Below are 26,681 nucleotides of genomic sequence, written 5' to 3'. Positions count from 1 at the left end.
TTGAATGGTAAAGTTACAGAGACCGAGAGAGATACAAAGAAATCTTCCATTCTCTGGATCACTCCTCAGATGACCCCAGCAGCCAAGGTTGGGCGATTCTGGATCTCCCACATTTGTGCAGGGCCCAAGCACTTGGGCCATCTTCCACTGCTTTCCCAGGGATGTTAGCAGGGAATTGGATTGGAAGTGGACTTGAACCAGTGCCCTTATGAGATGGTGGCATTGCAGGTGGCCCCTCTGCCTCTTTTATTTATTTTATCTTAGTTTCATGATTTTTGTTCCTCATGTCTTTTAGAAATGTAATTCTGATGAAATTGCTTTAACTTCTCTGTAAACATAACTATCAGTTTAGTGTTTTACAGAAATCACTAAATTTTCTTAACCAAATAGACATTTACATTGATGGCTGCTTTCTGAGCTAAATATTAGGCTTTATAATTATTTGTATCTGAAGCCCTGCATCTTTAGTAGATTAGACTGAAAGTAGTTATTTTAGTTTAGTGCCTCTAGATGATCATTATTATAAAAATACTGCATATTTCACTCTTAGTTTATATAGAAACAGTGGATGTTTTATGTTGTTTACAGAGTTTCTCATTCATAGGTGTTCCCTAAACTCACACTACTGTTTTATGGTGTTAGATTTAAGCTACCCTCAGTGAGAACATTTTCAATGAAGTTTAGGACATCTGTCTTTAAGTTAACTTTTATTCCTCTCAAGCATTCACGGAAAACCCCTTTTGTTTATGCTCTTGTGCATGGACATTTATTTTTTTTTTACTAAAATAAGAACTATTAAGGATTAATTTTTATTTTATTTTTGAATTTACCTGTATTTATTTAAAAAAAAAGATTCATGTATCTTTTATGTGGACAAGTGTTGTCATTTTACACATATTTTATCAGTGTCAACCAAATTTTCTTTGATGTATTTTGTAGGTGATACTTACAGAAAGTAAACTCAAGGAATTCAGACTGTTGGTCACATTGGACCTGCTTGAAGAATCTGATTTATCAGACCAGCTGGCAAGAAAATGAAAAGTAGTGTGGCACAGATAAAAGTAAGTATTTGAAAATTATAATACAGGACATGAATTTATAGCTGAAAAACTATTCTTTAAACGAAAATGTGCTTTTATGACTAGAACATTAGATCCAGACAGAATATTGATACCATTTATTCATTTAAGTTACACAATTAGTCATGTAGACACTTGATCAGATAGAGGTAATAGGGCACACAAGGGTACAGATGTCTGCGCACGTCATGCCATGTTTTATACAAAAGAAAGGTGAATAAAAAGAGTGCAGGGGGGCCCGGCGCGGTGGCGCAAGTGGTTAAGTCCTCGCCTTGCACGCCCGGGATCCCATATGGTCGCCAGTTCTAATCCCGACAGCCACACTTCCCTTCCAGCTCCCTGCCTGTGGCCCGGGAAAGCAGTCGAGGACGGCCCAAAGCTTTGGGACCCTGCACCTGCATGGGAGACCCGGAAGAGGCTCCTGGCTTTGGATCAGCATAGTATCGGCCGTTGCGACTCACTTGGGGAGTGAATCATCGGCCGGAAGATCTTCCTCTCTGTCTCTCCTCTCTGTATATCCGCCTTTCCAATAAAAAATAATAAAAATAAATCTTAAAAAAAAATAAAAAAATAAAAGGAGTGCAGGGGAAGTTCTGCTTTTCTTTCTCTCTGTCTCGTGCTCTGTTTTTTTTTTGTTGTTATTGTTAGATTTTTATTTATCAGTTTTATTTGAAAGGTAGATTTGCAGAAAAGAGAGAGAAAGAGAACTTTCCCTAGGTTTCCCAAGTGAGTGTGAGGGCCCAGGGACTTGGGTCATCTCTCATCTTTTCCCAGGTTTATTAGCAGGGAGCTAGATTTGAATGGAAAATCCGGAATTTGACCTGGCATCTCTATGGGGTGCCAGCAACACAGACAGAGGCTTAGTGTATAACACCATGGCACCAGCTCCAGTATTCTAAGAGCATACTTTCCTGAAAGAGCTTGAAATGGAAGACATGTATTGGCTTCCTCAAGGGTCTTGGAGTACATTTCTGCCAGTCTGTCTACCGTCTGAGCCTCTTGCTATTTGTTGCGCACCATTGGGCTGTTTATTCTGTGCTCTGCTTTAGACAGTATACATTCATTTATTCAACCAGTTTTCAGTTGAATTATTACCATTCTACAGAGACTGTTCTAAGCATTTGAGCATAAGAGTGAATAATACAAAAAAGCCTAGTTCTCAAAGAGTTCTCATTTTAGAGGAGGGAAAATAGAAAATCATAAAATTAAAAGATAAGTAAGTTATACAGTATGTAGGTGTTAAGTGCTAGACATATGCTAAAGAAAATAGAAATAATACAGAGCTAAGTATGATGCTAGCACTTAGAGCTTACAGTTTTTGTTAGTTTGGTAATTATATGATCCATAGGAAAGAGCCATCTGAGCTCTTTGAAGAAGACAGATTAACCATGCACGCTTTGGGAGAAGAATGTTCCAGAAGGAGAGAATAGTACATGCAAAGGCACACCCGTTACTGTGGTTTTCATAGATGATAGGACGGGGAATTGTAGGAGGTGTAATCAGAGCAGTGGCCGGGAACAGTCACTCCATCTGCTTTCAAAACCGTTTTGCCTTTGAGTGGACTTGGCAGGAGAGCAAATCATCAGTTTCCTTTCTTTTCAACTGTAGCAGTGTGCATGCAAGCTGACACATCACTCCTGGCCTTTGGAGCCAGCAAAGAGGAAGGTGTGTTTTTTATTTGGTTTATAAATATAAATACTTCCTTTTGCCTCTTTGTTAGCTCTGCATACTTGAACTTTAAGGGAACCAAGTAGGTGACAAACTACTTCATAGAAGGCTATAGTAAGTAGAGGGTATAGTGTGTAGTAAGTGCTTAATAAACTGTCTTAAATAGTTAAGACTTAGAGACCAAGGCAGCCTCTGCAGTCATCTTTTCCAGTGTGTCATGCTAGCTCTTCAGACTTTGTGTACCTCTGTTGGCAGGAGCTCACTGTCTGCTAAGCTACTTCTCTCTTCATGTTTGAAATCGGCCTCTTCATTACTTTTAATCACTAGTCTTTTGTTACTTAGTTAATTTATTGAAGGTCTAACAGGTGATAGACTCCATGATAGGTGCAACCACTCAGATCCAAAGGAGACCTCGTGCAGAATTGGCTCTTGGGTAAACCATGTTACACATAAGCACTCAGATCTTTTAAACTGAAAGAGAGATATTTCATTTTTCTCAGAGTTGCTTTCCTGCCCTTCTTGGGCTCTGCTTCTTCGTGTCTGCAGCTTGTGGTCTAATGAGTCCTGCATGGGTCTCCCTAGCCTGGGAGTCAGGATGCCTTTCACACTTAGTGACTAGGCACTCCTGCCAGTTCTCTTCAGTCTGCTTCCATCTCTCCTTCCGTTGGCAGGTTCCCTAGCTGGGATGTGGTCCATTCTTCACATGTTGCTTGAATCTTCCTTTAATGTTCTGGGAAATCGTCTTTTGGGTTCAAAAGACTTCACCTGAGGGTACTCTGTTTTCTCCTTACTGTGGCTTTCTGTGGCTGAGTAAGCTCGCTACTTTTTCCAGCTGCTTTTATGTCCTTCAAGATTTATTTACTTGATGGAATTAGAGAGAGGAGAGACACACACAGAGATCTTTCTACTGGTTCATTTTACAAATGGCTGCAGGGGCCAAAGCTGGGCCTGTCTGAAGCCAGGAGCCAGGAGTTTCTTCTTGGTTTCTCACATGAGTGGCAGAGGCCTAGAAACTTGGGCTGTCCTCCTGCTGTTTTTCAAGAAATATTGATAGGGAGCTGTATTGAAAGTGGATCAGCTGGAATTTGAACCAGCACTCATATGGTATACCAGCATTACAGGTCGTGGCTTTACCCACAGTGGCACAACGCTGGCCTCCATTGCTTCTTCTTGAAGACTTGTTCTCTGAGCCTAGTGGATTCTCAGTCTTTGGATCCAGGGTCCATGCTCCACTTACTTCCTTACACTGCTCGAGTTGCATAGACTATAGACATCACAGTATTTGTTTAACTTACTGAACACTTTGGAAAACTTTGTATATACTCTCAAATTGTTGCATTTACTTAGAATCTAAACTTTGTATAAGGTAAATAGGGAAATAGAGGTTCTTAATATTTGAGTCATACTCCAAAATGCTCTTTTTCTCTTTCTCGGTAGAATCCCATTCCTTCACCAAAGCCAAATGCTAGTGTAACCCTTTGTCATTGCTTAGTTCTCTGCGGCACAGTGTTTTCTACTCAGAATTTCCTGTTAACACTTGCTGTGTGTACCAGTTATTACTTGATCAAATTACAAATGCCTGCTGATCCACTACTTCAGTGTTTTTGGTTCCCTTTGTTTGCTCATAGCAGATGTGGAGATGTGTTAAGAATCATTAGCACAGAGTTGAAGCCTTCTCTGTAATGTAATCAAAATAATGGCCTTGCCTTGAAATAGCAGGTCGTGTGGTTTTATTGTTCTTTGTGTCTAATTTTGAGAGTCTTTATAACATCACTCCCCTCTGAGTTGTGAAACCCCTTGGGGGTCTTCCCATCTTCTGTATCCTTCACAGTATCTATACAGGAAAAATAATGTCTTTAATAAAAAGTCATTCACTACTATAATGTGTTACTGTTGAGTTGAATGCAATTCCTGTATTGAGCTCAGGGTCATATATGAAGTTTTAAGGAAAAACATGCCATATACACTGAACAGTCGGCTTCATGTGTTAAACAAAATTTAAAACTTTCTTAAACCTAATAGAAACAGGATTTTAAGATCATTACATTTGCTGGCTACTTTAAGCTGTGAATCTGGGTACTGATGCCGTGTCTCAACAGGTTAATCCTCCACATTGTGGCGCCAGTTTGTGACCATCCATCTCCCTGCCTATGGCCTGGAGAGGATAGTTCAGGTCCTTGGGACCCTGCACCCATGTAGGAGACCCAGAAGAAGCGCTTGCTCCTCGCTTAGGATCAGCCCAGCTGTGGCTGTTGTGACCATTGGGGGAGTGAATCAGCAGATGAAAGACCTTTCTCTGTCTCTCCTTGTCTTTGTAAAACTTCCTTTTAAATTAAAAAGAAAAATTTAGAAGAATTATAAATCTGATTATATACTTATTCACAGACATAGACTTAACCTGGTTGGTGGGGCCAATGCATTGGCTCAGCTGGCTGGTCCTCTGCCTCCAGGCATGGCATCCATATGGGCACTGGTTCATTTGTTGGCTACTTGGCTTCTGATAAAGCTTCCTGCTTGTGGCCTGGGAAGCAGCAGAGCATGGCCTAATGTCTAAGGACCCTGTGCCCACTTGTGAGACCTGGAGGAGGCTCCTGGTTCCTGGCTGCAGTTCGGCTCAGGTCTGGCCACTGCAGTCATTTGAAGGTTGAATCAATGAATGGAGGATCTTTCTCTTTGTCTCTCCTCTATAAATATACGTTTCCAGTAAAATTAAATAAATCTTAGGAAAAAATCCAAGCTAGTGTATGCTAGGTAGAAATGTATTAGTTAATGGTACTTTGAGGTAATTTTCTTGTGATAATGAAAGAGCCAGAAGGCTGTAAATTAAATAATCTTAAAATTAGGAAGTTGAATTGTTTTGTATTTCTTTACAAAATAATCATATATTTTTAAATGTCTTTTCCCATTGAGGAAGCAAGCATGTAAGATTACAGAGCTGCTTATTCATTATTTGCTCTATTTTTTCTTAGGATTCAATGATAAAAACCTTTAGTAAATTTTCCTATGAATAATAATTTTTAATCCTTAAATTCTTATTTTAATGACACTGGTATAAATTTTCACCTGTATACGAAAGTAAATTTGATTTGAATTTTTAACTTATGATATATGCTCGGATTGGACAGATTATGTCTATGTAATGTTTTGATGTCTCATCAATTTTATGTTACATGAAATTGTATATTATTTTTCAAAAAATTTGACATGTGATTCATATCTTAGCATTGATGCTTTTTTGTTCTCTAACTTGTAAGAGTACCACAAATATTTGATACTCAAATAATGTTTGTTGCAAACAAAGATGAAGTTTGATAAAAGTTTAGTATCATTTCCTTCTAGGCATTTTTATCATACAGATTTAGTAACCTATGCTAAAGTTGTAGTTTCCTAAGCTAGAGGGGTTTGAGTTAAGTACAGCATTGAAAACAGCATTGAAGTACAGCATTGATCTCACCCACAAATGGGAGTTCTCATTTGAATGGCTTTGATACTATTTTTAACCACCAGGAGTAATTTATAAAAAATATCCTAACAGCTTATATTATAGGATTAAAATATAAAGCGGATGTCATAAAAAATTGAGAATTGTCTTCTATTTTGAGTTCTTTTGGATAATAGGGAATACTTTATCCATTGGAAAAACAGGTTATTTGGGTGACCAGCGTTGCGACATTGTGGGTCAAGCCATTTCCTGTGATGCTGGTATTCCATTGGGTGCTAGTTCAAGTCTGCTACCTGTGACGCTGGTATACCTATGGGTGCTGTTCAAGTCTTTGCTGATCCTCTTCCAATCCAACTCCTTGCTAATGGCAAGCACAGTAGATGGCCCAAGTGTTGGGACCCCTGGCATCTCTGTGGGAGAAGCAAAAGAAGCTCCTGGCGTCTGGCTTTGGCTTGGCTCAGTGCTGGCTGTTGTGGCTGTCTGGGAGTAAACCAATGGATGAAAGATCTCATTATCTTGGACACTTCTGTACACATCTCCCTGTACACATCTCTCTGTAATTCTGACTATCTTATTTTATCTTCTGTGCTGTCTGGTGTCATGGATTATTCCGGTGGTTTAAACAAAATTTTTGAAATAATTCCAAAGTACTTTGATTTTCTGAGACATGCTTGTATTGCATTGTCTAAAACAGTTTTTAATAGGAATAATTTTTGAAATGTTTTCTTCTTTCGACAGTATTCGTCTGGTCATGACCGAAGGGACAATTATAATTCATATCAGAGATCCTCCTCTCCAGATGACAGGTAAGGACTTTATGTGTTATGAATGCATTAAGTTTGTGCAGTACCTTCCCTGTTAGGTTCTCACTTTTAGGGTAGACAGCTTCTTTTCATGGTTTTATGAACAGTGTTACCAGAGAGAGTGTTAGGAAGAGTCATCTTTGAAGGATTATTTGAGGAGTTAACTAATAAATAATTCCAAGTGTTGGATAATTTTTTAGGGGAAAGGAAGTAATTTTGATATCTTAAATACTAAGAGAATGACAGTTAATGAAAGAGAAAAATTGAGTTGAGAATAGATTATTTTGAAGTGCTGCTTTGCTCTTCCTGCTGTCTGTTACAGTTATTTAGCTTTATTTGGTACACCTTAACTTATCTTACTGTAGTATGTTAGGTTTAGTGATTGAAAAATTTTGCCACTAATGTGCATCATGCATTAGGACAAAGGGGAATAACCATTGTCCTAATTATTATCTATAAAAATAATTTATGGGGGAGTGTGGCACAGTGGCTCAGCATGATATTCCTCTTCCTGCAGTGCTGGCATCCCATATGGGTGCCAATTCCTGTCCCAGCTGCTCTATTCCTCTTCCAACTCCCTGCTTGTGGCCTGGGAAACCGGTGGAGGAAGGCCCAAGCCATTGGGTTGCTGTACCCACATGGGAGACCTAGAAGAGGGGCCTGGCTCCTGGCTCCAGATTGGCTCATATCCAGGCATTGAGCCATTTGGGGTATGAATCAGCAGATGGAAGATATTTCTCTCTGTTTTGATCACTCCTTCTGTGTAAGTCTGCCTTTCCAATAAAAATAAATCTTAAAAAAAAAAAATAATAGTTTCTCAGGTGGCTGCTTGAAGTGATAATTCCCACCCAGCCTGGTGTGCTCACATATCCATCCTGTCAGTGGGTCTGAGTTTCGGTCTGGGTTTGAGTCCTATCTCTGCTTTCACGTCCAGCTTTCCACTGGTATTGCCCTCAGAAATGGTGGATTGAATATGCGAGCCTTTGCTGTTCATGTAGGAAATACTAGTTGAGTTCTGGGCTTCCAGCCTTGACCTCGCCAACCTCCAGCTCGTGTTGGGTATTTGGGAGTGGCCTGGTGGATGGAGGATCTTTCTGTCTCCCTGCCTTTCAAATAACAACACATTATGAAGCAAGGAATAGTCTTTAAATTTCTTTTGTCTAACTTCTTCCTTATTCCTGGTGTATATGGTATACCACTGTGCTAAATATCTCTAAAAACGTTTGCTTGATGGGCACCAAGTTAATTGTCCTGATTTGTGAACTTTTAACCTTCCACCTATTATCCTGTTATTAAAAATAAACAATGAAAATAGAAATTTTACTCTATACATCCAGACATGCCTATGTGTACAACTTAATTGTGGAAATGTAAGATGTATATCATGTTGCCATGTGTTTTTATCGTATGTATGTTCATTTGGCTTTTCTTAAAGCTCTCTGATTTTGACTTAAAATTCAGCTAAGAGATCCAATGTTTCCATCTTTATGTGCTGATAATTTCAATCCATTTTTACTGGAATCCAGTAACACATTTGCAGAGTAGTAATAGCTGGTGAATAGTCAGTGGGGTTACATTGGTTCTTTTGGAGACCAACCAATGGTGTGCTCAAGTGATGCTGTGTTGTGGTAAATGAGCCAACCAAGTACAGGGATTCGTGGCAGAGTAGCCTTTTCCCTCCAGTGATGTGTGTCCAGATATCCATCTCCCACTAACTAAGGACAATGTGATGAGCAAGTTTTATGTGAGTTCCAGGAGTTGTTCTGCTGTGCTTGGCATGAAACTGTAAGTATTTCTGACTGACTGAATGGATATTAGTAAAATGAACTGTTTGTTAGAATCAGTTTGACAGGATATTTATTGTTAGTTGCTACCTTTCATGTAAATATTTTAGCATTATTAGTATTTGACTGTCTAAGTATTTTTAAATTATTTTTAACTCACAACTTTGGTTTTTTTATTCTATATTTTAGATATGCAGAACCAGAAAGATCGCCCCGGGATAGAGACTATTATGATTATAGCAGATCAGACCATGAGCGTTCGAGAAGAGGACGTTCTTACGATGATATCACGGAGTCACGGTTAGTATGGGAAATTCTACCTGTATGGAAATGGTATTTGAACTTTCCTTATGTTTAATAATAATAAAATCAATAGCAGCCTGCTTTAATTGAATGTTCTTAACATGCTAGCCTTTTAATTTTTTTTCCAAGTTTTTATTTATTTTATTTGAAAGACATTACACAGAGGTATAGACAGAGATCCTCCTTCCTTGGTTCACTCTGTCAATGACTGCAGTGGCCAGGGCTGAGCCAGGCTGAGGTCAGGAGCAAGGAACTTTATCTGGGTCTGCCACATGGGTACAAGGGCCCAATGACCTGGACCATCTTCCACTGCTGTCCCGGAAGCATTAATAGGGAACTAGACCAGAAATTGAACACCTGGAAATTGAACTGATACCAATGTGGGATGCAGCCAGGCTTTCTGCTATGGCTTTCATGCAAATTAATTTCTTATTGCAGTGAATATGTGAAGTAGATACTGTTATGTGTACTTACAGCTAAGAAACTGAGAACCACACAGGTTTTATATTTTGTCTGTATTTGTGAATCCTAACAGTGGCAAGCCCAGGTCCGACTGAGTGCCCCAAGCTATTAACTCATAATGTTGTTCTGCAACATTAGATAATTCTGTTAAGTTTTTTTTATATAAACTAAAGATGTTTATGTAAACTGTGATGTGAGTGATATGGTTTACTTTGCTGCATCATGGCAGAGAAATGTTGACAAGGAAGTTACTATTTTCTAGGCTTTTTTTTCCCCTGCATATGAATGCTTTCTACTTTCTACTTGAGTCTTAGAAGACTTGGCTGTCCATTTTCCCCTCTGACTAACATTGGCTCTGCAAGGTTTACCTGGTTGAGAGGTGGGAATTAAAAGGCAGTTGATGTAAATGTGTATAGACTTGTAGGTGTGATTTTTAAGAAGAGACAGACCTAAGTGTCATTGTCATTCATTTTCCACTGAAAGCTAGGTAGTGTTTTTTTGTTTTTGTTTTGTTTGTTTTTAAATTTATTTATTTTTATTGCAAAATGCAGATAAACAGAGAGGAATATCTTCCATGTATTGATTTACTCCCTATGTGGCTGCAACAGCCAGGTCTGAGCCAGTCTGAAGTCAGGAGCCTCTTCCCGGTCTCCCACACAGGTGCAGGGTCCCAGGGCTTTAGGCCATCTTTGACTGCTTTCCCGGGCCACAAGCAGGGAGCTGGATGGGAAGTGGGGCTGCCAGGATTAGGACTAGCATCCATTATGGGATCCTGGTGCATACAAAACAAGGACTTTAGCTCCTGGGCTATTGCGCTGGGCTCTAGGTAGAGTGTTACTGATACGTACTTACTTTTTACAATGAGCATATTAGAAGTTAGCATTCTAGAATTTCTTCCTTTTTATTTATTTCTTTTTTTAAGATTTAAAGGCAGAAGGAGAGAAAGTTCTTCTGTTCGTTGGTTCACTTCTCAGATGGTGATGACAACAACTAGAGCTGAGCCCATCTATAGCCAGGAGCTTCCTTCAGGTCTCCCACGTGGGTGCAGGGTCCCAAGGCTTTGGACCCTCTTCTGCTGCTTTCCTAGCAGGGAGGGAGCTAGATGGGAAGTGGAGCAATAAGAACTTGAGCTGATGCCCACATGAGGTGCTGGCTCTTGTAGGCAGAGGACTAGACAATTGAGCCATCACATGTGCCCCTGGAATTCCTTTCAAAAATCTCACTGAAGGGCCTTTCCATTTGCTCTGGGGAGCTACCCCGATTTCCTGTTCATACTTATTAGCCATCCAGTTTCGTAAACTTGTCTGTTGTGATTTGTTGTTCATTAAAGTCTATGTTTGTTTTGACGTTTCCGTGACTATGCTTCCAGTAAAGTAAAATCCTACTATGATTTTGGTCAAATTCTCCTGTAGTTTAGTATGAAATATATCATTTGATATCTTTGGTCTGAATTTCTTCTCACTGCTTTCTAATATATTTCTAATTCTAAAATCCCAGGTTAAATTAACCTCCAAAAACCAGGCTCAGAAGCTGAAACCTTAATGACAATTTAATAAAAACAGCTGCTACAGTTAAAACTCAGCAGTTGGCATATTCCCTCAAATTCTGTCAAAACTCATGAAACTAGATATTTTTTATAATTTATAAAGAAAAAGCTGGTGATTAAATGACTTACCTGGGGTTCTCTTACCCATCTGGTAGAAATTGAAGCTGGGATTTGAACTTAGCTATGACTCTTAAAATTTAAGTTTTCTGTACAAGCCCTGTCCCTAGTGCCTTAGTATTGGTCCTTAAGATTGGTTCAGTGTGGGCCTGGAACTTTAGTCTAGAGGCTAAGTACTTGCCTTGCATGCACCAGGATCCCATATGATCTCCCGTTCTAATCCTGGCAGCCCCACTTCTCATCCAGCTCCCTGCTTGTGGCCAGGGAAAGCAGTTGAGGACGGCCCAATGCCTTGGGACCCTGCACCCGTGTGGGAGACTTGGAAGAGGCTCCTGGCTTCAAATTGGTTCAGCCATTGTGGCAGCTTAGGGAGTGAATCAACAGATGGAATATCTTCCTCTCTCTGTCTCTCCTCCTCTGTGTATATCTGAGTTTCCAATAAAAATAAATAAATCTTTATAAAAAAAAAGATTTGTTCAGTGTGTGAATATGAAGTCTTAGAGCATCTACACAGCCACCCTGCGAAAGAAGCAGGCTAGGTGTTATGTAGGTTCTACATTGTGGAAAGTAAAGTCAATGGTCCAGAAACATTTGGAGGCAGCTACCTCTTGAAAAAAAAAAAAAAAAAGAAAAAGATTTGTGTATTTGAAAGGCAGAATATAGAGAAGGAAAGCTAGAGAGTGACAGCAAGATTGTCTGTTTGCTTAGTTCTTGACCACAACAGCCAGACTGAAGCCAGGAGCCTGGGCATGATCTGGGTTTCCCACTTGGGTTACAGGAACCCAGGTATTTTATTTGATATTGTTTTTTGTCCTTGAGGCCATCATCTCCTGCCCCCAGGTGCATTACCAGCAAGGTGGATTGCAAGCATTGTAGCCATTTCTCCAACCACCACTCGATAGGAGCATCTTAAGTCATGACCTAACTTGTTGTTCCACCTGTCTGCTCCCAAATATTGCTATCTTGACTCAGAGAATACTCTGTATTCCTTCTGCATGGTGCAGGAACAGATACAATAATTCTAAGTATACAATGCCACCAGTCAGTTAAATGCCTTTTTTTTTTTTTACTGTTGTTTCTCAAAAAAGAAACCATAATGGCTATATATTTCTGCTATAGCTATTTTTTTTTGAAACATGCACATTTACAATGAGAAGTATCCCATTTGCAAATCAATGGAGTGAATTTGAAGCACCTGCGTTGGAGTTTTTATAACTTTTTCCCATACCCTGCACACTCTGTATTAGTATTTTCAGATTGTCTGTTGTGACTTGAAATCTCTCAGGTTTCTTTTATACCTCAATTTCAGAGTTTTCCCACCACAGCTGTCCTGCAAGTTAAGTCTTACTATATATTAAAGGAGATCTTCCCAAACATAGCTGTTAGATTTTGCTAAATTCTATTCAACTATTAGTTTCCCTGTATTGTGGTGGTAATATAAAACTTTTATTTATTGTGTTCTTAACTCATGATTGCACAAAACATGAGCACTTTTCAAGATGGCAAACTCTTATTTTGAGGAATGATAGCAATAAACTAGAGCTTGCTGTTTCTTATTCCTGCAGATTCAGAGAAAAATACCTGCTTGTTTTAAAAATGCTGGTTCAGGGCAGGCATTGTGACTTAGAGGTAAAGCCACATGTGGGATGCCTGTTTGAGAGCTGGGCACTTCACTTCTAATGTAGCTTGCAGCTAATGCACCTGGGAAAGCAGTGAAAAATGGTCCAAGTTTTTAGACCCTTGTGCCCATGTGAAAGTCCTGGAAGAGGCTCCTGGCTTCTAGCTTGGGCTTTGCCCAACATTGGCCCCACACACCCTGGTCATTGCAGCCATTTGAGTAATGAATCAGTACATGGAAAGTCTTCTCCCTTCCTCCCCCACCCTTCTTTCTCTCCTCTCTCCCTTTCTCTATCTCTCTTCTTCTCCCCTTCTCTTCTTTTCTCTCCCTCACCCCTCCTTTAAAAATATTGTTGGCTGAAGGATATTCATCTACTTTTGTAGGGAAGAATAATTGTGACAGAAGACCAGGTTTTTGTTCACATTGTGTTTAAAAAAAAGCCATAATAAAACCCAAATCTCTGATATTCTGAGATTTCTAATAATTATATCAAGAAACAGTTTCAGATATTTTTTGTAATGACATTCCTAAAATTTCTGTAATTGGAGATAAATTCTAGTCTCTCCATTATACAATTTATCATATACACCTGAATCCTCAAAGTACTGTTTTCATGTTACTGTAGCTTAAATGCTTTGGATATCTCCTGTTTTCTCCAGTGTAGAAAATTAAAGTTTGTTGTCTGCCTTTTAAGATTTCACAGCCTAATTCAAATTCATCTTTCCATTGTGGTACTCATTCTGGCCTTAACACTACTGCTTCAATTTTTTACTAGTTACTCTCTCTTGTATTATTTGCAGAATGCCAGCCTTCCTCTCCCACTGGAGTCTTTGGGACCTGGCTGAAGTTACATTTTCTCTAAACTCCATTGTCTAGTCTGAAGTTGCAGGGCTGTCCTGGGACCTCAGTTGATGTGTAGTTCATTGGAGAAATATATTTTATGTTATCTTTCTGTTTTTAAAATTGGTGTTGCAGAAGCAGGGACCGAGAAAAACGCAGGGAAAGAGATACAGATCGGAAAAGGTCCCGGAAGTCCCCGTCTCCTGGGAGAAGGAGCCCAGAGCCTCCCGTCAGTCAGAGTTCCTCTGCTCAGGATGAACCTAGTACGAAGAAGAAGAAAGATGAGCAGGATCCTCTCCTCACGCGCACTGGTGGAGCATATATCCCTCCTGCTAAGCTCAGAATGATGCAAGAGCAAATTACAGATAAAAACAGGCATGTTAAGTATACTTGTAATGTACTGAATGCTGAGAGTATTTACATTATTCTGTAACGATAGAGACCTCTTTCTTTGTTAGAGATCTGCATCCTACTTGTTCTGACATTAGCTCTAACTGCTTTAAATTTCCATATGCATGAATTTAAAAGTTGAAGAAAAGGTTACTTTTTCTTTTTTTAGTATTTCAAGCTGTTCCTTTTCTGGTCACATGCTTGCTTATTGGTATTCTTTGTAATTCTATAGATTATGTGTATTCCATTAAGTCTACTGGCTTCACCAGATTTCTAGAGAGGCGAATGGAAGGAAAAATTTTAAGAATTCCTGTTCCTGAAATTAGATTTCACAATTACAAAACTCCGTAGGGTTTTAGAACTTTTAGGGTCTTTTGGATATTATCAAGTTCAACCTAAGGAAATTCTTTGAAGCTGAAAAAATTTACCTGAGTTATAAACAATTTGTGTTTATAAACTGTTGGTGTTGCCATAGGATTTTTGCACAAAAACAGTCTTTGAAATACTTAGGATACTATTTCCGCCCCTCGGGTCTCTGCTACTTCCTGTTTCCTGTGCCTAGTACCATTTCATTATAATTTAAAAACATTTACTCATATCTGTGATATGCTTGTATAAGAAGAAATTTAATAGGACTTTTCTTTTTCTGCTTTATATTTGAGTACTTTGTATTTTAAAAATAGTTTTAATTGCATTGATTCTGAAAAGTTTCTGTTAAAAACAAGTTGAAGTGAAGCATTATATTGTAAAATTAACATATTAAATTTGGCTGAGACAACTTTTAAGTTGCAATTTACATAAGCATAAGAACATAATATCCTTACATATCTTACTGTGTATTTAAAGTGAAGTAGTTTTTAACTAAGAAATATATATACAGGAATGTGGTTAAATGTTTATTTCTGTAGTCATATTTTACTACACTGTGGAATCACTCTGTGAAAATAAAAGAACACAAAATAGTTTTTATATTCTTAATGTATCTTCTTATGCTTATAATTGTTGACAATGTTTTAATGTATTAAAATAAATTCTGTTTAGCTTAGCCTACCAGAGGATGAGCTGGGAGGCCCTAAAGAAGTCAATCAATGGTCTTATCAACAAAGTGAACATTTCCAATATAAGTATTATTATTCAAGAGCTTCTTCAAGAAAATATAGTTAGAGGAAGGTAAGTATCAGTTTATTTGTAGTATTTCACAGTAATTTCTTCAAAGAAAGAAGTAATGGTTTCGTCTACATTAACAGTATTCATTGACTTATTGTAGTACTTCGTTTCAAAGATAGTTTGAACATATTTTTTCAGATGCTGTTCTTTTACCTTATTCTTAAAGATTTTAGTGGATTTTTTTTTTTTTTTTTTTCTTTCATGAAAGAGGGAGAAACAGATAAAAAGGAGTGAGATCTTCCTTCCGCTCATTCACTCCCCATGTGGTTGCCAGCGCTCAAGCTGGGCCAGGCGAGAGCCAGGAGCCTGGAATTTTGTCTGTCTCTCACATGGGTTTCACTGCTTTGCCCCGTGTATTAGCGGGGAGCAGGATGGGAAGAGGAACACTTGGTACTCATATGGTTTGCTAGTGTTGCAGACAGTTGTTCCATTGTTGTACCACAGTGGCCTGTCCTAGGTGTTTTTTTTTTTTTTAAATAAAAGCTTTTTGCTTTTTAAGAAGCTCTAATATATATGCTAAATGTATCTTAATAATTTAAATCCATAAGAAATAGCATTAAAACTGATTTCTTTTTAAAAATTTATTTTCAGTTTATTTGAAGAGTAGATAGGTGAAATTTGCATCTGCTGATCCACTCCCCAAATGCCTGCAGTAGCTGGGTCTGGGCTAGACATGAACCAGGAGCCTGGAAATCAGTGTGGGTGACAGGGACTCCATGCTTGAGCCATCACCTGCTGCTTCCCTACTCTGGTGAGGGAATTGGGCTGTCCTAAGTGGGATCCTACCACTGTGCCAAACACCAGCCCCTAATTTTTTAAATTGAGAAGTCAAAATAGTATATGTAGTATGGTGTTTTGATATGTGTAAATGTTACGGAATGGCTAAGTTAAGCTATTCAGCATCTGTATAACCTCATGTATCATTTTTTTCTGTGGTAAAACATCTAAAATTTACTATTTAAGTTACTATTTGTAATTACCATTATGTACAACTTATTTCTCCTAACTGAAATTGCTTGTATGTTGACCTTAACCCACATTAACTGCAACCTTCCCATAACCATAACTGCCCTTTTTTGTTTTCTTCTTTGATCAGCTTTTTTAGGTTGGATGGGAGAGTGAGATCATGTGGTATTTATCCCCTTTTATCTGACTTATTTCATTAGGTTCAACATGTTGTTCAGCTTATTTATCTGCCTTTTTCAAGTTGATGCATGTTGGTTGATAGAACAGGCTTTCTCTCTTTCTGAAGGCTGAATTGTATTCTTTTGTGCCTGTATACAACATTTTATATATTTGTCTTTTGACGGACACTTAGGTTGTTCTCACATCTAGGCTATTGTGAATAATACTGCAATAATGTGGACATGCAGATATCTGTGCTACTGATTTCTTATGCTTTGGATATATATTCAGCAGTGAGATTACTTTATCATGTATAGTTCTGTTTATAACCTTGATGAGGAACCTCTATACTGTTTTTGTAATAGTTCCATTAATTTGCATTCTTAACACATACAAAGATTTCTTTTTCTCTACATGCTCAGCCGTGTTTATGTCATTTTTGTAACAGCCATTTGCATAGGGGTGAGGTGGTCCATCATTGCATTTCCCTGATGATACGTGATGTTCAGCAGTTTTTCCTTATGTTTATTTATATACTGTCTCTTTAGAAGTGTCTTTTTGGGTCCCTTGCCTATATTTTTTTGGATAATGTTTTCTGATTGTTGACCTTGAATTTCTCTCATATTTTTTTTATTATGCACATGTTTTCTCCTATCTCAGAGGTTATGTTTTTAGTCTGTTGGTACCTTTTAACATGAACACTTTTCTTCTTAGTGTAATACCATTTGTCTTATTTCTGCTTTTGTTCGCTTTGATTTGGAGGTCATAGGGACCCAAGCACTAGGGTCATCTATTGCTTCCCCAGGTATATCAGAAAGGAGCAGCATCAGCAGTGCAGCAGGTGGACACAAACATGTGCTCTGAAGCAGAGTGCCAGGTCACAGGCAGTGGTTTAACTCACAGCTCTAGTGTCCTTTCATCCGAGATTTACAATTTTCAGTATATAATTCTTTTACTTTCTTTGTTATGTTTATTCTTATTTTCTTTTGTAGTATAAATGGGATTTTTAAATTTTTGCTTTTCTTTTTTAGGTTCTTGTTAGCATAAATTACTTGTTTTTGTGTGTTGATTTTGCATATTGCAACTTTTTGAATTTGTTAGTTCTAGCAGTTTTTTGGTGGAGTTTAAAGTATATAAGACATGTTATCTGCAACTGATTTAATTTCTTCCTATCAAATTTGAGTGCTCCTCATTTTTTTCTCATGCCTGATTACTCTGGCTAAGATTTCCAATACTGTTTATTGAATAAAAATAGCAAGAATGATATCCTTGTCTTGTTGACCATTTGCTATGATATTAGCTATGGATTTGTAGTATGAGGGTCTTTATTCTGATTTAGTTTCTAATGCAAGCAAAGTGAGAATGTGACCAAAATAAGAAAGTTGGTAAATAAGTCTTAAAATAGAATTATTTACCTTTTTTATTTTTCTGTTTCATTTTTAAGCAGTTGATAAAATTGAACAAAGCTCAGGAAATGCAGTTAAGGATTCTATATTTAGTATTTCAAGCTCTAAAGGCTATTTTCTCATAGTGTTTAGCATTATTCAGATGCATCATTTCCCTCTTCCAGCCCCCAAAAAGAAATGGGGAGTATGAAAATCAGTGTGGTGTGTTGCAGGGATGTAGGAAGTTGACTGAGGAAGTAGCTGCTGTCCTCAAAGACAGGCAGGATGCTCGCTGTTTTACTGAAGATCTTCTCATTTAAACCCTGTGTTCTGTTTTTCTCATATTCCACTCTCATCATGGAATTGCCATTACCGAATTTGCAATTAAAACATTTTCCTCTTGTTATTTTTGGTAATTCAATAATTATTTGTCATTACATGGCTAATTTACTTTAATTAGTCCACTTTGCATCCTTTCCTTTCCTCATCAAGTACATGAAAGTCGTGACCATTTCTAAATAAAGTACAAGTAGCTAACTTATTTTCTTATTGGTTCAGCATTAGCATTAATCTTGAAATGATTGCATTAAGTGTTCAAAATCTTTGTTTTTATTCCAATAAAATTCAACTAAAGATAAAATGACCCAAGATTGTTTTCAGTCACAGAGTTAATTGTATGTGCGTGATGGATCCACATTGGAAACTTTATGTTATCTACATTTTTATACTTTTGAAGCCAGTCTTCCCCGACCCCCTTCACATTTTTGAAGTTGTTAAACAAATGATTTCTCTGACATTTAAAATCCTCAAATTACGAGGTATAATAATAAGCAGGAAGAGAGGAATCATCTTTAGACAGAAGATTTTGGGGGAAAAAAAAAACAGTTGTAGAATCTCCTTGCATTTTACATAAGCAAAAATTCAGATTTTAGTTTTTCAAAAGCAGTTGACGTTAGTGGCAAAAACTCCTTAAAGCAGTAAAAATTTGGCTTTTGTGATTATTGTAGTATAATTTTAATATTTTTTCCTCCGATCATTCTTGACCCCTTGTTTTTCTTTTAAACAGGGGACTGCTGTCTAGATCTGTTTTACAAGCACAGAGTGCTTCTCCTATCTTCACTCATGTTTATGCAGCATTAGTCGCAATTATCAATTCAAAATTTCCACAAATTGGAGAGTTAATCCTCAAAAGGTTAATTCTTAATTTCCGAAAAGGCTATCGAAGAAATGACAAGGTATGTATGAATGGCTTAGAAGTAGACTGTTGCTTAGGGACAAACTAATCAATGTTTTTATTTCATTTTGTTTATTTATTTTAAGACTTATTATTTATTTAAAAGGCAAAGTTACAGAGAGAAAAAGAAAGGCAGAGAGCCTTTCTACCCTGGTTTAATCCTCAGATGGCTGCAGTGAACAGGCTGGGACCGGGTTGAAGGCAGGAACCAGGTGCTTCTGGATGTCCCATGTGGGTGCTGGGGCCTAAACACTTGGACCATTTTCCACTGTTTTCCCAGGAGAAGTAACTGTGGTATGCCACAGTGCCAGCTTCATACTTTTTGCCTAATTTTAAATTTATTTATTTGTTAAAATTTATTTAAGAGGAAAAATGATAGGAAAGACCTTCCTGGTTCACTTCCAAAAGGTAAATGAAAGCTAAGGCTGGCCCAGGGCCCTGTCCAGAAACTAGGAAAGCAATCCAAGTCTCATTTGTTTGGCAAGAACCATTGCTTCCCAGAGTATGCAGGTCAGGAGCCAGAGCTAGAATGCACTTCACAGTCGTCCTCTTCGGTAGCAACAACAGTTCTGGTTCTGGAATCCAGACCCTTCGGTGTTATGGAATGCTGCTGTCCCAAGCAGCGTTTTACTTGCTGCAACAAGCCTGTGCCCTGTGACAATTTTTTTTATTATGCGAGTAAGTAATCTTGAGAAGTGCTGATGAGCCTCACATATGATGTCTGTACTTGAAGAATTCCAGCTATTTGGCCAGCAATGGAGTTCATTTATTCTTTTCTCTTCTCTTCTTTCCTTTTCTTCTCTTTTCTTTTCTTTTCTTTTCTTTTCTTTTCTTTTCTTTTCTTTTCTTTTCTTTCTCTTTCTCTTTCTCTTTCTCTTTCTTTCTTTATATTCATATACAAATCAGTGTATTACATATTTTAAGTTAGGGATGTTAGTAGTCTAGATTCTGTAGATAAATTTGTTTTATTTCTGAATTGACCTATTTTCTGCCTGCACTTTACAGCAACTTTGCCTGACTGCTTCAAAGTTTGTGGCACATCTTATTAACCAAAACGTGGTAAGTTGTAATCTTCAAAACATAGGGTCTTTACGCTTGGTAACACTTCAGTGATATATCCCTATTTTTATTTTTATTTTGATAAATAGTCCTTGGGATGTGTCATGATATTTTAATTTCAAAAGCTACAGAAAGGTATTTAATATTCTTTACTAATAAGAAACATCAGGATATTTGTACAATTTAATAAAATGGTTCTAAATATTTTCTTGCTTGACTACTTATCTTTTTTTTTCTAAAGCCATCAAAGTAGTATCTCCTAAACTTCCCCTCCCCCCATAGTTGGTGTTCATGAAGACCTAATAATTAACTTCTATTCTAAGGAAAAACTCTTCATGGAATTATGTGGCTAGTTATAAGAGACAACAGATTAAATTATCTGAATGCAGATGGCTTTATCTCCTTATTGCTTATAATAGAAACTTCATTGTGTTTATTTTATATGCATGTATACAAAAGTATTTACTTGATGGCTCATATTTGGTTTTTGTTTAACCTTGAAAATGGTACAGTTTACTCTCATCTATACTCAAATTTTTTTTTTAGATTTCTTCTCTCATTTTTAGTGTTGCATCTGTTTAGTTATTTTGAAGTCACATTAACTTTATTCCTCTAACTTTAAGCGGTATTTTGTTTCTACCTCTATGAAATTATTTCTAGTGTCTAGTATTCAACATTAGAATTATTTTAGATTTTAACCTAATTAGGAGTTTGTTGCTTGGGAAGACCAGTGAAACTGACTTACATATCTGTACCACAAAGAAGTTTCTGGGTTTGGATATATAGTATGCTTAATTTTTGTTATCAGGATAAAATAGTTAAAAGGATAAATATTTTGCCTTTTTACAACCGTGGTGCAAGGCAGTTTTCTTTCTGCCACCCATGTAAGACTGATGCCCTTCTCCCCTCTGAGAACATCAGTATGTGTTTGCTGTGGTGCACAGTATGAAGAAGGTATCCTCCTGTGCTGAGCTCTAGACTTATTTCTTTTCATTGGAAGAAGTATGTGACTTTGGAAAGGCATTATTCCCACTCTATTTGGCAGGATTGATAAATGGGAGGAAGTAGTCAAAATTGGTACTGTGTGCCAAATAATGCTGTCTGGTGACCATATCAGTATTATATAATTTAAGGTTTATTTCTATTTAATAAAGTCACTGATAGAATGAACTGTGGGTGAATATAGAAAGTTGTGTTTAGCTCTGTGTTGTGATCTAGTGGGTTGAACTGTTGCTTGCAATGTTGGCATAAAAAATGGGTACCATTTCAAATATCAGCTGCTTCACATCCAATCAAGGTCTCTGTTGATGCGTCTCAGAAAGCAGTGAAAGATGGCTCAATTACTTGGCCGACCCAGATGAAACTCCTGGCTGCTGGCTTTAGCCTAGCCCATTTGTGGCTATTTAGGAAAGGATCAAGCAGATGAAAAATTTCTCTCTCCCTCTCTTCCTCTCCTGCTCTCTTTCTGTAACTCTGGTTTTAGAATAAACTTTTGTGAGGAAAATATTTTTTTCTTTAAAAGATTGTGATATTTAAACAGCCTTTTGGTTTATGACATTTTTTGTACAGAGTATCTAGTGAATATTTCTTCTGTAGGTGATTGAAATTGTAGTGAGTATAATTAAAGTTTTTGGAACAGTCATCTGCAAATTATTTTTAATTTAACTAATTATATTCCAACTTTGCCTGAAATTTTGATGGAAACTTAAAATTTTAAAACTATTTTATTTATTTGAAAGAGAGAAGGAAGCAGATTTCTCATCCATTTGCTTGCTGTCAGCATACCCTCAACACCCTGGACTTGTCCTGGCCAGAATCAGGAATTGGGAACTCAGTCTGGGTTCCCATGTGAATGTCAAATACCAAAGTACTTGAGCCATCAAGTGCTGCCTCCCAAGGTATACATTAGACAAGTTGGGAGCAGAGACTTGACTCAGATCCAGGTGTTGTGACATAGAATGTGGACATCCCAACCCACATCTGAACAGCTTGCCAAATACCCACCCCATGTACATTTTTAATAGATACGAAGTAAAATCCTCCCGTTTGGAGTCTTTTCATGTGCATTGTCAAAAATTATCACTCATATGTGCAATATAGTCATTGTAAAAAGGCCAATTTACTATTTTCTAAATTATTAGCAATAATAGGTTAACTTTTGTGGAAACATTTTCTCTCTTCCATATGTCTGCATTCTATTTAAGGCACATGAAGTGTTATGCCTGGAAATGCTCACTTTACTTCTTGAAAGACCAACAGATGATAGTGTTGAAGTTGCTATTGGTTTTCTCAAGGAGTGTGGCCTCAAGTTAACTCAAGTGTCCCCAAGAGGAATCAATGGTAGGTGTATGCCTATATTCTTGGTTTGATGTTGATCTTTTGTTTGAGTGTTGTTGTATCTATCACTTTTTTTTACTTTTTGTTTCTGGTTAGCCATATTTGAACGCCTTCGAAACATTCTACATGAGTCTGAGATTGACAAAAGAGTGCAGTATATGATTGAAGTAATGTTTGCTGTACGGAAGGATGGGTTCAAGGACCACCCTGTTATACTAGAAGGACTTGACCTTGTGGAAGAAGATGATCAGTTCACCCACATGCTCCCTTTGGAGGATGACTATAACCCAGAGGATGTTCTCAGTGAGTGTGGGTGGTGGAGAGTGGGAAATGGGGTACCAAGAAATCTGAGTACTGCAAGTAACCATTCAACTTTCACTTTTTGTTTTCAAGATGTTTTCAAGATGGACCCTAATTTTATGGAGAATGAAGAGAAGTACAAAGCTATTAAGAAAGGTTTGTAAGATTTTAAGATTTACATATTTTTATTGGAAAAGCAGTTTTACAGAATGAGAGACAGAGAGAAATCTTCCTTCTACTGGTTAACTCCTACAGTGGCCAGAGCTGAGCTAATCCAAAGGCAGGAGTGAGAAGCTTCTTTCAGGTCTCTCATGTGGGTGCATAGTGTCAAGGCTTTGGGCCATCCTCCACTGCTTTCCCAAACCCTAAGCAAGGAGCTGAAATGGCAGCTGGGACATGTGGAACATGAACTGGTGCCCATTTGGGATGCCAGTACTTGGAGGCAGACAGTAAACCTATAAACCAAGATGCCAGCCCAGGGGTTTTACAAATATAATCACGGTAAGTTGAGCAGTTTACATCTTCATATGATAGTTGATGACAAAGAAAAAACTTATAGTCACTGAACCTCACTCTTCGCAGTCTCTTCTGTGAAAGCAATCACTAGTGTTTTTCCATGCTTATTTTGCTTTCTGATCGTACCTATGAGATCAATGAATTATTTACATTATTATTTTATCCTTTTCCTCTTAATTTAAAGTATGCAACTCTGAAGTCTCACCCCTGTTAGGGAATATTTGTAAAATAATTAGGGGTCTTTATTTAGCTTCTCTACCACCTGCAGTTAAACCTACACACTTATTTTCATATTCAGTTCTGTGGTATGCTTTATTGCTGTATGTGTTTGGGTCAGATCAGCAGGTTCTGATAACATCAACCAGAGTGTTGGTTCCTGAGAAGTCAGTGATTATTGTTGTTTGTGCACCATTTTTATGTTGTAGGCATTGACTTTGCACAGATTTTGATTTACATATTGTCTTGAGTATTACCAGCAAAAGTGATCTAGAACAAGTTGATGTAAGAGTGAATTTTACTATTTGTGAAAAGATACATAAGATACAGTGTGTTTTGTGTTCAGTGAAGTAAGTGTTCAGATATTTACACAATTTTGGCACTAAAAATCTTTGTTTTTGTATGTGTGTCATTTTAACTTTGTTTACAGGACTGCTTATGTAAGTTTTATGGGTTTATTGCCTGTAAGTTGTGATTTTTAAAGGATTTACTGCTCTAAAAATGCCTAGAAAGGGCAGTAAAAAGTTAGAGCTGTCTTTCCTGCATTCTGCTTCAGCAGTGGTAAAGGTGAAGAAGCCTTCCATTACATTATTCTAAAAATCTGGTACAGGAAACCACTTCTCAGATGCTGACTTCCCAGGAGTTTCTTTCTTCTGTAGTTTAGTTTGCTAATGTGGGAAACTCCTTAGACACACTTTGCCTTCCTTCCTTTCATATGGTCGGCCTAAAGATTTCCAAATGTTTTTTTGTGGAATTCTCACTGTGTCTGATATGGTTGATTTCCTCTTTAGGATTCCCTGTTTCTTGAGAAGCTAGATAGTTGTCAATGCTGTAAAATGACACTTTTCCTTTATTTCAGCAGCCCTTGAATTCTTGACCTCAAAAATCCTTTAAAACTTGTAATGGAGGACTCCCTGTTTATGTTTATAAAAGGCTGCTATTTATATGTGCTGTTTCTATCAACATTGTATTAGAATTTAAAACCACAAAGTGATTACTGAGCAACTTCAAAGTGGCAATAAAGTCTTTAACAAAAATTACATAATTAAAAAAATTATTCAACAAAATAAATTTGGTGAGAGTAATGGCATATTTTACATAGTTTACTATCTGGTATGGTAGGAAGTTTCTGGAGTGTCATCTGTATATTTAGTATGTGATGGTAGGTTAGGTGGTTTTGCTTGAAGCACTTGAGAAAGTTTTACATAGATATGATATTAGAAGAGGATCTTTTTAGCTGGTTGTATATGCTATTCCTTGATACTGTACCAATATTTAACAGCTGATTGTTTCTTAAAATTATTTTTACTGTGAAATTTGAAATAATATCAGTTTTTATTCTCTTTCATTAGAATTCATTAATGTGTCACTTAGAGTGATTTTGTAATTTTAGCATTTGGAAAATGGTGATTAATCACATCTTCTAAGTGTAATACATTAACATTATCAAAACAAAATTATGTTAATACAATATCAAGAACTCACATGCGTTAGTATTAACACCTGTTTCATCAGAAAACAGCTTTGGGGAGCTGTCAAACTCACCAAAGCTGATACAGGTTTTTTAAAAAGTTGAACTTTCTTGAAACCTTTTTAGCATAGTAGCAAACATTGTTATTTGTTTCCTTTGGAGTGACAGTCTCACTTTGTTTACTTTTGGGAAAGTGTCTGTCACTTAGCAGTATCATTTGTTAGCTATTCTTTCAAGAAAGAAGTGTAATTCAATCACACAAGTACTTTTTTCTTGAAATAACCATCACCAATTATTGTGCATGAGTCTAACAGAAATGTTGTATACAGGTTATCAACTTGATAATTTGTCAGTCAGATTATGCTACACACTAACATTGAAGTGCTGAGGTTTGATGAGATTATTGCTTTGCTTCAGGACATTCTTCAGGAAATCTGACTTTTTTCTTATCGCTGAAGTGTGTGGTGAAGAATGCATTGACTGCCAGTGTGTTGTCTGCTGTGTTTTGTGTTTCAACGATCTAATTCCATTTTACTTTTGAAATATCAAAGATGTCAATCCAATAAGAAGACATTGTCTTGCTGCTACTGTAAAATCAGTTCTATTTTTGTTTGGTTTTATTTCTTTTTTTTTTTTTTTAGATATATTTATGTATTTAAAAGGCACAATGACAAATACTATCCTCTTGTTTACTTACTCCCCCCAATGCCTGCAATACGTGGGGCCAGGCCAAGCTCAAGTCCTGGCCATGCATTTCCCAGCTGGGCGGCAAAAAGCCCAGGTGCTTGGGCTAATCACTACTTCCCAGGTATGAACAAGATGCTGGATCAGATAGGAGTAGCAGGGACTCTGAGTGCTCCAATATGGGATGTAGATGTGCAGGGAGCAGCTCAGCCCACTGCAGTACAGTGCCTAGCCACTACTGGAAAAATAGTTTGATGTCACAGACTACTGACACTTCTGTTTGATCCTTCAGGTAAAGGTTGTGCCTTGAAACCACTGCTTATTCAGATAATGAAGTTGCATTGTTGTTGCCTAAGTCAGTCCAATAAGTTGATTTCAATGTGGAGAAATGAGAGCAGGATGATATAAACAGTTAGACAATTTGTTTGACCTTCATTCTTTCCTGAAATGTTTGTCTAGCACTGGCATTTAAAAATGGCCACAGCAGGAAGTGAGCACAGTTTTAGTAATTAGAACCTTAGAGTGACCCAGGTGTACTTGAATTCTGGGTCTCATAGCATTTGGGAAATCAGCAGGAGTGCTTATCTTTCTGCTATTGAATACTAAATAGTTTCTTTTAAAAGTCTTGTGTAAGCTATATTACATAATAATAAACTTGACACTTTATTTCTTGTTCATGTTTGTTAAGAATATTTTTGAGATTGATGTGATAAAAAGAGCTGAATTAGGTCTTTATGTTTTTTTGTGAAAATATTTCTCATAACATGAATGTTTTTGGTAAGGTGACATATGTAGCTGCTTACGTCTGTTGGCTTTGTGAAACTTTGTGTGATTATAGTAGATAAGTAAGAGGAAAATTGGCCCAGTCTATCGAATGTTTTATCAAGGGTCCGACACTGTGGCATGGGTTAGGCTCTTGCTTCAGATTGGTTGAACCCTGACCTTGGTGGCCATTTGGTGAGTGAACCAGCAGATGGAAAACAGTCTCTTGCCCTCTCATTCTCATTCTCTGTCAAATACATAATTAAATAAATATATTTTTAAAAATGTCTTATTGAGTTAACAGGACCTTTGAATAAAATATAATGAAAGGTTTTGTCATTGTCTTACTATTAATAAAATGACTTGGCTCATA

At 37.3% G+C, this 26,681-nt stretch overlaps 1 protein-coding gene across 2 annotated transcripts in view; it reads left to right on the top strand.

Annotated features, from left to right (window-relative positions):
- CWC22 (CWC22 spliceosome associated protein homolog) overlaps nt 1-26,681 on the top strand; it is a 64,553-nt gene that overhangs the window by 13,138 nt on the left and 24,734 nt on the right. For both annotated transcript variants that reach the window (XM_040971808.1, XM_040971810.1), the window contains exons 2-11: nt 940-1,061; nt 6,928-6,995; nt 8,966-9,076; nt 13,798-14,037; nt 15,094-15,222; nt 18,796-18,964; nt 19,969-20,022; nt 22,227-22,362; nt 22,456-22,662; nt 22,753-22,815. In XM_040971808.1, coding sequence (XP_040827742.1) covers nt 1,035-1,061; nt 6,928-6,995; nt 8,966-9,076; nt 13,798-14,037; nt 15,094-15,222; nt 18,796-18,964; nt 19,969-20,022; nt 22,227-22,362; nt 22,456-22,662; nt 22,753-22,815 — 1,204 coding nt within the window. In that variant the 5' untranslated portion in view covers nt 940-1,034. The remainder of the gene's footprint in view (nt 1-939; nt 1,062-6,927; nt 6,996-8,965; nt 9,077-13,797; nt 14,038-15,093; nt 15,223-18,795; nt 18,965-19,968; nt 20,023-22,226; nt 22,363-22,455; nt 22,663-22,752; nt 22,816-26,681) is intronic.

Source organism: Ochotona curzoniae, unplaced genomic scaffold (assembly GCF_017591425.1).
Source record: "Ochotona curzoniae isolate NIBS_2020 unplaced genomic scaffold, NIBS_Ocur_1.0 contig_2210, whole genome shotgun sequence".
Classification (NCBI taxonomy): domain Eukaryota; kingdom Metazoa; phylum Chordata; class Mammalia; order Lagomorpha; family Ochotonidae; genus Ochotona; species Ochotona curzoniae.
The sequence above is the reverse complement of the archived record's forward strand: the minus strand, read 5'-3'. Positions and strand labels throughout refer to the sequence as shown.